At 46.4% G+C, this 12950-nt stretch overlaps 1 protein-coding gene across 1 annotated transcript; it reads left to right on the top strand.

Moving 5' to 3' along the window:
• The first annotated feature begins 12047 nt into the window (after positions 1-12047).
• LOC142194158 (odorant receptor 131-2-like) lies at positions 12048-12950 on the top strand. Its single transcript, XM_075263174.1, has one exon. It carries the CDS (start codon positions 12048-12050, stop codon positions 12948-12950), a length of 903 nt encoding a protein of 300 aa, XP_075119275.1.

Below are 12950 nucleotides of genomic sequence, written 5' to 3'. Positions count from 1 at the left end.
TATCTGCCTGTCCATCATGTTCTATACGGTACTGCCACTGTCTGTCTGTCCATCATGTTCTATACTGTACTGCCTCTGTCTGTCCATCATGTTCTATACTGTACTGCCGCTGTCTGTCCATCATGTTCTATACTGTACTGCCGCTGTCTGTCTGTCCATCATGTTCTATACTGTACTGCCTGTCTGTCCATCATGTTCTATACTGTACTGCCGCTGTCTGTCTGTCCATCTTGTTCTATACTGTACTGCCGCTGTGTACCTGTCCATCAGTTTTTATACTGTACTGCCGCTGTCTGTCTGTCCATCATGCTCTATACTGTACTGCCGCTGTCTGTCTGTCCATCATGTTCTATACTGTACTGCCACTGTCTGTCTGTCCATCCATCATGTTCTATACTGTACTGCCACTATCTGCCTGTCCATCATGTTCTATACTGTACTGCCACTATCTGCCTGTCCATCATGTTCTATACTGTACTGCCACTATCTGCCTGTCCATCATGTTCTATACTGTACTGCCGCTGTCTGCCTGTCCCTCATGTTCTATACTGTACTGCCGCTGTCTGTCCATCATGTTCTATACTGTACTGCCGCTGTCTGTCTGTCCATCATGTTCTATACTGTACTGCCGCTGTCTGCCTGTCCCTCATGTTCTATACTGTACTGCCACTGTCTGTCTGTCCATCCATCATGTTCTATACTGTACTGCCACTGTCTGCCTGTCCCTCATGTTCTATACTGTACTGCCGCTGTCTGTCCATCATGTTCCATACTGTACTGCCGCTGTCTGTCTGTCCATCATGTTCTATACTGTACTGCCGCTGTCTGCCTGTCCCTCATGTTCTATACTGTACTGCCACTATCTGTCTGTCTATCAATCATGTTCTATACTGTACTGCCGCTGTCTGCCTGTCCCTCATGTTCTATACTGTACTGCCGCTGTCTGTCTGTCCATCCATCATGTTTTATATTGTACTGCCACTATCTGCCTGTCCATCATGTTCTATACTGTACTGCCACCGTCTGTCTGTCCATCATGTTCTATACTGTACTGCCTCTGTCTGTCCATCATGTTCTATACTGTACTGCCGCTGTCTGTCCATCATGTTCTATACTGTACTGCCGCTGTCTGTCTGTCCATCATGTTCTATACTGTACTGCCTCTGTCTGTCCATCATGTTCTATACTGTACTGCCGCTGTCTGTCTGTCCATCTTGTTCTATACTGTACTGCCGCTGTCTGTCTGTCCATCATGTTCTATACTGTACTGCCGCTGTCTGTCCATCATGTTCTATACTGTACTGCCGCTGTCTGTCTGTCCATCTTGTTCTATACTGTACTGCCGCTGTCTGTCTGTCCATCATGTTCTATACTGTACTGCCTCTGTCTGTCCATCATGCTCTATACTGTACTGCCGCTGTCTGTCTGTCCATCATGTTCTATACTGTACTGCCGCTGTGTACCTGTCCATCATGTTTTATACTGTACTGCCGCTGTCTGTCTGCCCATCATGTTCTATACTGTACTGCCACTGTCTGTCTGTCCATCATGTTCTATACTGTACTGCTGCTGTCTGTCCAACATGTTCTATACTGTACTGCCGCTGTGTGCCTGTCCATCATGTTCTATACTGTACTGCCGCTGTCTGTCTGTCTGCCCATCATGTTCTATACTGTACTGTCACTGTCTGCCTGTCCATCATGTTCTATACTGTACTGCCGCTGTCTGCCTGTCCATCATGTTCTATACTGTACTGCCGCTGTCTGCCTGTCCATCATGTTCTATACTGTACTGCCGCTGTCTGCCTGTCCATCATGTTCTATACTGTACTGCCGCTGTCTGTCTGTCTGCCCATCATGTTCTATACTGTACTGTCACTGTCTGTCTGTCCATCTTGTTCTATACTGTATTGCCGCTGTCTGCCTGTCCATCATGTTCTATACTGTACTGCCACTATGTGCCTGTCCATCATGTTCTATACTGTACTGCCGCTGTCTGTCTGTCTGTCCATCATGTTCTATACTGTACTGCCGCTGTCTGCCTGTCCCTCATGTTCTATACTGTACTGTCACTGTCTGTCTGTCCATCATGTTCTATACTGTATTGCCGCTGTCTGCCTGTCCATCATGTTCTATACTGTACTGCCACTATGTGCCTGTCCATCATGTTCTATACTGTACTGCCGCTGTCTGTCTGCCTGTCCCTCATGTTCTATACTGTACTGCCGCTGTCTGCCTGTCCCTCATGTTCTATACTGTACTGCCACTGTCTGTCTGTCCATCCATCATGTTCTATACTGTACTGCCGCTGTCTGTCTATCAATCATGTTCTATACTGTACTGCCACTGTCTGTCTGTCCATCATGTTCTATACTGTACTGTCACTGTCTGCCTGTCCATCATGTTCTATACTGTACTGTCACTGTCTGCCTGTCCATCATGTTCTATACTGTACTGCCGCTGTCTGCCTGTCCATCATGTTCTATACTGTACTGCCACTGTCTGCCTGTCCATCATGTTCTATACTGTACTGTCACTGTCTGCCTGTCCATCATGTTCTATACTGTACTGCCGCTGTCTGCCTGTCCATCATGTTCTATACTGTACTGCCGCTGTCTGCCTGTCCATCATGTTCTATACTGTACTGTCACTGTCTGCCTGTCCATCATGTTCTATACTGTACTGTCACTGTCTGCCTGTCCATCATGTTCTATACTGTACTGTCACTGTCTGCCTGTCCATCATGTTCTATACTGTACTGCCGCTGTCTGCCTGTCCATCATGTTCTATACTGTACTGTCACTGTCTGCCTATCCATCATGTTCTATACTGTACTGCCGCTGTCTGCCTGTCCCTCATGTTCTATACTGTACTGCCACTGTCTGTCTGTCCATCCATCATGTTCTATACTGTACTGCCGCTGTCTGTCTGTCCATCCATCATGTTCTATACTGTACTGCCTCTGTCTGTCCATCATGTTCTATACTGTACTGCCTCTGTCTGTCCATCATGTTCTATACTGTACTGCCGCTGTCTGTCTGCCCATCATGTTCTATACTGTACTGCCTCTGTCTGTCCATCATGTTCTATACTGTACTGCCGCTGTCTGTCTGTCCATCATGTTCTATACTGTACTGCCTCTGTCTGTCCATCATGTTCTATACTGTACTGCCGCTGTCTGTCTGTCCATCATGTTCTATACTGTACTGCCGCTGTCTGTCTGTCCATCATGTTTTATACTGTACTGCCGCTGTCTGTCTGCCCATCATGTTCTATACTGTACTGCCGCTGTCTGTCTGTCCATCATGTTTTATACTGTACTGCCGCTGTCTGTCTGTCCATCATGTTCTATACTGTACTGCCGCTGTCTGTCTGTCCATCATGTTTTATACTGTACTGCCGCTGTCTGTCTGTCCATCATGTTCTATACTGTACTGCCGCTGTCTGTCTGCCCATCATGTTCTATACTGTACTGCCGCTGTCTGTCTGTCCATCATGTTCAATACTGTACTGCCGCTGTCTGTCCATCATGTTCTATACTGTACTGCTGCTGTCTGTCCATCATGTTCTATACTGTACTGCCGCTGTGTGCCTGTCCATCATGTTCTATACTGTACTGCCGCTGTCTGCCTGTCCATCATGTTCTATACTGTACTGCCGCTGTGTGCCTGTCCATCATTTTCTATACTGTACTGCCGCTGTCTGTCTGCCCATCATGTTCTATACTGTACTGTCACTGTCTGCCTGTCCATCATGTTCTATACTGTACTGCCGCTGTCTGTCCATCATGTTCTATACTGTACTGCCGCTGTCTGTCTGTCCATCATGTTCTATACTGTACTGCCGCTGTCTGTCTGTCCATCATGTTCTATACTGTACTGCTGCTGTCTGTCCATCATGTTCTATACTGTACAGCTGCTGTGTGCCTGTCCATCATGTTCTATACTGTACTGCCGCTGTCTGCATGTCCATCATGTTCTATACTGTACTGCCGCTGTCTGCCTGTCCATCATGTTCTATACTGTACTGTCACTGTCTGCCTGTCCATCATGTTCTATACTGTACTGCCGCTGTCTGCCTGTCCATCATGTTCTATACTGTACTGCTGCTGTCTGTCCATCATGTTCTATACTGTACAGCTGCTGTGTGCCTGTCCATCATGTTCTATACTGTACTGCCGCTGTCTGCCTGTCCATCATGTTCTATACTGTACTGCCGCCGTGTGCCTGTCCATCATGTTCTATACTGTACTGTCACTGTCTGCCTGTCCATCATGTTCTATACGGTACTGCCGCTGTCTGTCTGTCCATCATGTTCTATACTGTACTGCCACTGTCTGTCTGTCCATCCATCATGTTCTATACTGTACTGCTGCTGTCTGTCCATCATGTTCTATACTGTACAGCTGCTGTGTGCCTGTCCATCATGTTCTATACTGTACTGCCGCTGTCTGCCTGTCCATCATGTTCTATACTGTACTGCCGCCGTGTGCCTGTCCATCATGTTCTATACTGTACTGTCACTGTCTGCCTGTCCATCATGTTCTATACTGTACTGCCGCTGTCTGCCTGTCCATCATGTTCTATACTGTACTGCCGCTGTCTGCCTGTCCCTCATGTTCTATACTGTACTGCCGCTGTCTGCCTGTCCATCATGTTCTATACTGTACTGCCACTGTCTGTCTGTCCATCCATCATGTTCTATACTGTACTGCCTCTGCCTGTCCCTCATGTTCTATACTGTACTGCCGCTGTCTGCCTGTCCATCATGTTCTATACTGTACTGCCACTGTCTGTCTGTCCATCCATCATGTTCTATACTGTACTGCCTCTGTCTGTCCATCATGTTCTATACTGTACTGCCGCTGTCTGTCCATCATGTTCTATACTGTACTGCCACTGTCTGCCTGTCCATCATGTTCTATACTGTACTGCCGCTGTCTGCCTGTCCCTCATGTTCTATACTGTACTGCCGCTGTCTGTCCATCATGTTCTATACTGTACTGCCGCTGTCTGTCTGTCCATCATGTTCTATACTGTACTGCCGCTGTCTGCCTGTCCCTCATGTTCTATACTGTACTGCCACTGTCTGTCTGTTCATCCATCATGTTCTATACTGTACTGCCGCTGTCTGTCTGTCCATCCATCATGTTTTATACTGTACTGCCACTATCTGCCTGTCCATCATGTTCTATACTGTACTGCCACTGTCTGTCTGTCCATCATGTTCTATACTGTACTGCCTCTGTCTGTCCATCATGTTCTATACTGTACTGCCGCTGTCTGTCCATCATGTTCTATACTGTACTGCCGCTGTCTGTCTGTCCATCATGTTCTATACTGTACTGCCTCTGTCTGTCCATCATGTTCTATACTGTACTGCCGCTGTCTGTCTGTCCATCATGTTCTATACTGTACTGCCTCTGTCTGTCCATCATGTTCTATACTGTACTGCCGCTGTCTGTCTGTCCATCATGTTCTATACTGTACTGCCTCTGTCTGTCCATCATGTTCTATACTGTACTGCCGCTGTCTGTCTGTCCATCATGTTCTATACTGTACTGCCGCTGTCTGTCTGTCCATCCATCATGTTTTATACTGTACTGCCAATATCTGCCTGTCCATCATGTTCTATACTGTGCTGCCACTGTCTGTCTGTCCATCATGTTCTATACTGTACTGCCTCTGTCTGTCCATCATGTTCTGTACTGTACTGCTGCTGTCTGTCCATCATATTCTATACTGTACTGCCGCTGTGTGCCTGTCCATCATGTTCTATACTGTACTGCCGCTGTCTGTCTGTCTGCCCATCATGTTCTATACTGTACTGTCACTATCTGCCTGTCCATCATGTTCTATACTGTACTGCCGCTGTCTGTCTGTCTGTCCATCATGTTCTATACTGTACTGCCACTATCTGCCTGTCCATCATGTTCTATACTGTACTGCCGCTGTCTGCCTGTCCATCATGTTCTATACTGTACTGCCGCTGTGTGCCTGTCCATCATGTTCTATACTGTACTGCCGCTGTCTGTCTGTCTGCCCATCATGTTCTATACTGTACTGCCTCTGTCTGTCCATCATGTTCTATACTGTACTGCCTCTGTCTGTCCATCATGTTCTATACTGTACTGTCACTGTCTGTCTGTCCATCATGTTCTATACTGTACTGTCACTGTCTGCCTGTCCATCATGTTCTATACGGTACTGCCTCTGTCTGTCTGTCCATCATGTTCTATACTGTACTGCCACTGTCTGTCCATCATGTTCTATACTGTACTGCCTCTGTCTGTCCATCATGTTCTATACTGTACTGCCTCTGTCTGTCCATCATGTTCTATACTGTACTGCCTCTGTCTGTCCATCATGTTCTATACTGTACTGTCACTGTCTGTCTGTCCATCATGTTCTATACTGTACTGTCACTGTCTGCCTGTCCATCATGTTCTATACGGTACTGCCTCTGTCTGTCTGTCCATCATGTTCTATACTGTACTGCCACTGTCTGCCTGTCCATCATGTTCTATACTGTACTGCCGCTGTCTGCCTGTCCCTCATGTTCTATACTGTACTGCCGCTGTCTGCCTGTCCCTCATGTTCTATACTGTACTGCCACTGTCTGTCTGTCCATCCATCATGTTCTATACTGTACTGCCTCTGTCTGTCTGTCCATCATGTTCTATACTGTACTGCCGCTGTCTGCCTGTCCATCATGTTCTATACTGTACTGCCACTGTCTGTCTGTCCATCATGTTCTATACTGTACTGCCTCTGTCTGTCCATCATGTTCTATACGGTACTGCCTCTGTCTGTCTGTCCATCACGTTCTATACTGTACTGCCTCTGTCTGTCCATCATGTTCTATACTGTACTGCCACTGTCTGTCCATCATGTTCTATACTGTACTGCCTCTGTCTGTCCATCATGTTCTATACTGTACTGCCGCTGTCTGTCTGTCCATCATGTTCTATACTGTACTGCCTCTGTCTGTCCATCATGTTCTATACTGTACTGCCTCTGTCTGTCCATCATGTTCTATACTGTACTGCCGCTGTCTGTCTGTCCATCATGTTCTATACTGTACTGCCACTGTCTGTCTGTCCATCATGTTCTATACTGTACTGACACTGTCTGTCTGTCCATCATGTTCTATACTGTACTGCCGCTGTCTGTCTGTCCATCATGTTCTATACTGTACTGCCGCTGTGTGCCTGTCCATCATGTTTTATACTGTACTGCTGCTGTCTGTCTGTCCATCATGTTCTATACGGTACTGCCGCTGTCTGTCCATCATGTTCTATGCGGTACTGCCGCTGTCTGTCTGTCCATCATGTTCTATACGGTACTGCCGCTGTCTGTCTGTCCATCATGTTCTATATGGTACTGCCGCTGTCTGTCCATCCATCATGTTCTATACTGTACTGCCGCTGTCTGTCCATCATGTTCTATACTGTACTGCCGCTGTGTGCCTGTCCATCATGTTCTATACTGTACTGCCGCTGTCTGCCTGTCCATCATGTTCTATACTGTACTGCCGCTGTCTGTCCATCCATCATGTTCTATACTGTACTGCCGCTGTCTGTCTGTCCATCATGTTCTATACTGTACTGCCGCTGTGTGCCTGTCCATCATGTTCTATACTGTACTGCCACTGTCTGTCTGTCCATCATGTTCTATACTGTACTGCCACTATCTGCCTGTCCATCATGTTCTATACTGTACTGCCACTGTCTGTCTGTCCATCATGTTCTATACTGTACTGCCGCTGTCTGCCTGTCCATCATGTTCTATATTGTACTGCCACTGTCTGCCTGTCCATCATGTTCTATACGGTACTGCCGCTGTCTGTCTGTCCATCATGTTCTATATGGTACTGCCGCTGTCTGTCTGTCCATCATGTTCTATACTGTACTGCCTCTGTCTGTCCATCATGTTCTATACTGTACTGCCACTGTCTGTCTGTCCATCATGTTCTATACTGTACTGCCTCTGTCTGTCCATCATGTTCTATACTGTACTGCCACTGTCTGCCCATCATGTTCTATACTGTACTGCCACTATCTGCCTGTCCATCATGTTCTATACTGTACTGCCACTGTCTGTCTGTCCATCATGTTCTATACTGTACTGCCACTGTCTGTCTGTCCATCATGTTCTATACTGTACTGCCACTGTCTGTCTGTCCATCATGTTCTATACTGTACTGCCGCTGTCTGTCCATCATGTTCTATACTGTACTGCCACTGTCTGTCTGTCCATCATGTTCTATACTGTACTGCCGCTGTCTGTCCATCATGTTCTATACTGTACTGCCACTGTCTGCCTGTCCATCATGTTCTATACTGTACTGCCGCTTTCTGCCCGTCCATCATGTTCTATACTGTACTGCCACTGTCTGCCTGTCCATCATGTTCTATACGGTACTGCCGCTGTCTGTCTGTCCATCATGTTCTATACTGTACTGCCTCTGTCTGTCCATCATGTTCTATACTGTACTGCCGCTGTCTGTCTGCCCATCATGTTCTATACTGTACTGCCTCTGTCTGCCTGTCCATCATGTTCTATACTGTACTGCCACTATCTGCCTGTCCATCATGTTCTATACTGTACTGCCACTGTCTGTCTGTCCATCATGTTCTATACTGTACTGCCACTGTCTGCCCATCATGTTCTATACTGTACTGCCGCTGTCTGCCTGTCCCTCATGTTCTATACTGTACTGCCGCTGTCTGTCCATCATGTTCTATACTGTACTGCCACTGTCTGTCCATCATGTTCTATACTGTACTGTCACTGTCTGCCTGTCCCTCATGTTCTATACTGTACTGCCGCTGTCTGCCTGTCCCTCATGTTCTATACTGTACTGCCGCTGTCTGTCTGCCCATCATGTTCTATACTGTACTGCCTCTGTCTGCCATTCCATCATGTTCTATACTGTACTGCCACTGTCTGTCTGTCCATCATGTTCTATACTGTACTGCCACTATCTGCCTGTCCATCATGTTCTATACTGTACTGCCGCTGTCTGCCTGTCCATCATGTTCTATACTGTACTGCCGCTGTCTGCCTGTCCCTCATGTTCTATACTGTACTGCCGCTGTCTGCCTGTCCCTCATGTTCTATACTGTACTGCCGCTGTCTGCCTGTCCCTCATGTTCTATACTGTACTGCCGCTGTCTGCCTGCCCCTCATGTTCTATACTGTACTGCCGCTGTCTGTCTGCCCCTCATGTTCTATACTGTACTGCCGCTGTCTGTCTGTCCATCATGTTTTATACTTGACTATAAAAATGGCCTAATTGAGCCGGGTGACTAGTACCCAACCTGTCTTACCTGAACCCCAATAAAGACACCAACACTAGAGGTTGGAAGAATAGGCCACCGCGGCATTTATTAACATAACACCACAAATGGGCCTTTAAAATTGCCATATTCATAAACATAGCATAAAACATTGACCCAACATCCCAAAATTTGCATACAAAACAATAACTCTCCATTTACATAACCATCGAATCCCATCAATTTAAAACTAGAAATCACATCCCCTCCAAAAAGGAGGGACCTCTGAAGGCACCATCCCCGAGACATCATTCCCACCCCCGAATATTACCTCCAGAAGTGATTTGCCTACCCAAGAGCACCGCCATCGGAGGCAATCAAGTCCTGGATACCCCTGACCACAGGACTTGTTACCCATTCAGATTTTTCCACTCCCAAGTGGGTGGAGATGACCCCTTAGTCCTCCACCCCGTTGTGCCTCCAAAGACCCCTCCTGTTCTCGCCGCCATGATGAAGGATTAATTAAGTTTCTCCTTCAGACTCCTGTAGTGTAATGCCTGCTATCTCTAGCCATTATTTACTAAATATGCTGTTACTCCACCCACTGGCCCCCATTTGAACCCACCCTGAACTCTCCATGACCTAGTTGCTTTGGGTTCGTTACATGGGGGCTATCTGTACCGCCACTGTCTGCCTGTCCATCATATTCTATATTGTACTGCCGCCGTCTGCCTGTCCAGCATCAGGGGTTGTAGTATTCTACAGTATGTATAAAGCAGACCTGGGCAAAGTCCGGCCCCCGGGCCACATCCGGCCCTCTGACTGATTCAGTCCGGCCCGCACAGCTCTGACTAGGGAGGCGTGTCTAGGGGGCGTGTCTAGGGGCGTGTCTTAGTGCCGGCAGGAAGATGGAGAGATGTGGAGCGTGTCATAAGGTACTGAGATGTAAGGTGAGATGCAGGGGGGAGAGAGAGAGTGTGTGTGTCTATATCTATATCTGTCTGTCTGTCTGTGTGTCTATATGTGTCTGTCTGTATGTGTGTCTATATGTGTCTGTATGTGTGTCTATATGTATCTGTCCGTCTGTGTGTCTATATGTGTGTCTGTCTGTGTGTCTATATGTGTCTGTCTGTGTGTCTATATGTGTCTGTCTGTATGTGTGTCTATATGTGTCTGTCTGTATGTGTGTCTATATGTATCTGTCCGTCTGTGTGTCTATATGTGTCTGTATATGTGTCTATATGTGTCTGTATGTGTGTCTATATGTGTCTGTCTGTATGTGTGTCTATATGTATCTGTCTGTCTGTGTGTCTATATGTGTGTCTGTCTGTGTGTCTATATGTGTCTGTCTGTGTGTCTATATGTGTCTGTCTGTATGTGTGTCTATATGTATCTGTCCGTCTGTGTGTCTATATGTGTCTGTATGTGTGTCTATATGTGTCTGTCTGTATGTGTGTCTATATGTGTCTGTCTGTATGTGTGTCTATATGTATCTGTCCGTCTGTGTGTCTATATGTGTCTGTATGTGTGTCTATATGTGTCCGTCTGTGTGTCTATATGTGTCTGTATGTGTGTCTATATGTGTCTGTCTGTGTGTCTATATGTGTCTGTCTGTGTGTCTATATGTGTCTGTCTGTATGTGTGTCTATATGTATCTGTCCGTCTGTGTGTCTATATGTGTCTGTCTGTATGTGTGTCTATATGTGTCTGTATGTGTGTCTATATGTGTCTATATGTGTGTCTGTCTGTCTATATGTGTGTGTGTGTGTGTGTGTGTGTGTCTCAGTAACCTAGGGGCAGAGATGGAAGGGGAATGTTATACTAGGGCAGATATGGCAGATGGAGGGGGGGGGGGGCATGAAACTGGGGGAGAGATGGAGGGAGGACATGAAATGCGACAAATAAAGGGGAATATGAAACTGAGGGAGAAATGGAGGGGGGGACATGAAACTGGGGGTAGATGAAGAGGGCACTTAAACTGGGGGACATTAAACTGGGGACAACTGGAGGGGGCATTAAACCGTGGAGGAAGCTGTAGGGGGACCCGCCTGCCTCTGGTTGCCCCCAGTTTAATGTCACCCTCTAGTTGCCCCCAGTTTCATGTCCCACTCCAGCTGTCAATTTATTGCCCCCCTCCAACTACCCCCACTGTTTAATGTCCCCCTCCAGCTGCCACAGTTTCATGCCCCCTCCAGTTTCTGCTGGTTTATACTGGGGCACCAGGAGAGGGGCTTAATACTGTGGGACTTTTGGAGGAGAACGTTATAATGTGGGGGCATGTAATGTACGGGTGACTGTAGGAGGATTATACTTTGTGGGGGCATACTTTCAATTTCTTATGCGGCCCCTTGGGAAAATTAATTGCCCACCCCTGGTATAGAGTATAGTAGTATTGTATTATTGCACTATGGTCAGTTACAGTGCTCAGTACACATTACAGGTAGTTATGGGTGAACTTCACAATATTATGCAAATATTTTTACCCTAAACTGTAAATCCTATATCCCAACCAGATCCCTAAATTTTTGTAAAATTCCAAACAAACTTGACTTGTTACAATCTGACTCTCTCCTCTCTAGTTAGTGTTGTACGGTATGTATAGGGTATAATGGGATCGCCCTATTGTATAATCATCCAGTGGTCGGAACACTTTGGGCGTTGTATTTTTCGTTGAATATAACAGCATCACGTTATATTCCTTTCTTCCACCTGTGACATCTTTTTCTCTTTGTTTTTCCAGTTCTTTTCCAGCCGTATCCACATTGACCATGGACAGTAATATGACCAAGGTTGTCAGTTCTGGCAGTTTGTTTATGGAGACGATGAAGACTTTTCTCTATGTCTTACTTACGGTTTCCTTCTTGTTTTTTCTCTTTGTCATCTCTCTCATCTTGCACATCTTCTTCACCACTCCTCACTTCCGAGAGCACGCCCGCTACGTCCTCTTCATACATATGCTGATCAATGACACCTTGTATCTGGTGCACGCGGTTTTCCTTTTGCTGGTCGTGATGAATCAAGTATACTTACCTGTTCCTATTTGCTATATTTCGTCCTCTCTGGCAACAACCATGTTTAGGGTCACTCCCTGTAATCTGGCGGCCATGGCTTTGGAACGCTATGTGGCTGTATGTTTCCCATTGAGACATGTGACTCTTTGTACGCCACAAAAGTCGTATTATTCCATTGTCGTCATCTGGTTCTTTGGAGTTACACCCAACATTATTGACTTCATCGTCCTGTACGTTATGATCGACAAGAATTTTTTTTCCCTTAGCGTTCTATGCAACCGAGAAAGCATAACATTGATCCCCGCCCAAGCCCTCCTGAGATCTGTTTTCATTGTCATCACCCTAGTGTCCTCAGGACTCATCATTACCTTCACCTATATCCGAGTCGTGTGCATCGCCAAGAATTTGAGCTCTCGCCAGGGATCGGCTTCAAAAGCTGAAAAAACCTTCCTGCTCCACGCCGTGCAATTTCTCCTGTGTTTATTTTCTTTAACGTCCTCGTTTTTTGAGAACCAGTTTAAAAGTAATTTTTTTTATCTCCCTATTGTCACCTTTGTCATCTTCATGTGTCTGCCGCGGCTTCTCAGCCCCATCATTTACGGATTGAGGGACCAGTTGCTCAGTAAATACATCACAAAGCTTCAATTTGTTAAACTCTAG

The sequence above is a fragment of the Leptodactylus fuscus genome, chromosome 2 (assembly GCF_031893055.1).
Source record: "Leptodactylus fuscus isolate aLepFus1 chromosome 2, aLepFus1.hap2, whole genome shotgun sequence".
Classification (NCBI taxonomy): domain Eukaryota; kingdom Metazoa; phylum Chordata; class Amphibia; order Anura; family Leptodactylidae; genus Leptodactylus; species Leptodactylus fuscus.
The sequence above is the reverse complement of the archived record's forward strand: the minus strand, read 5'-3'. Positions and strand labels throughout refer to the sequence as shown.

Bases quoted from the DNA above. Each gene is read 5' to 3' on its own strand.
- LOC142194158 (XM_075263174.1), top strand. From the start codon at position 12,048: ATGGACAGTAATATGACCAAGGTTGTCAGTTCTGGCAGTTTGTTTATG.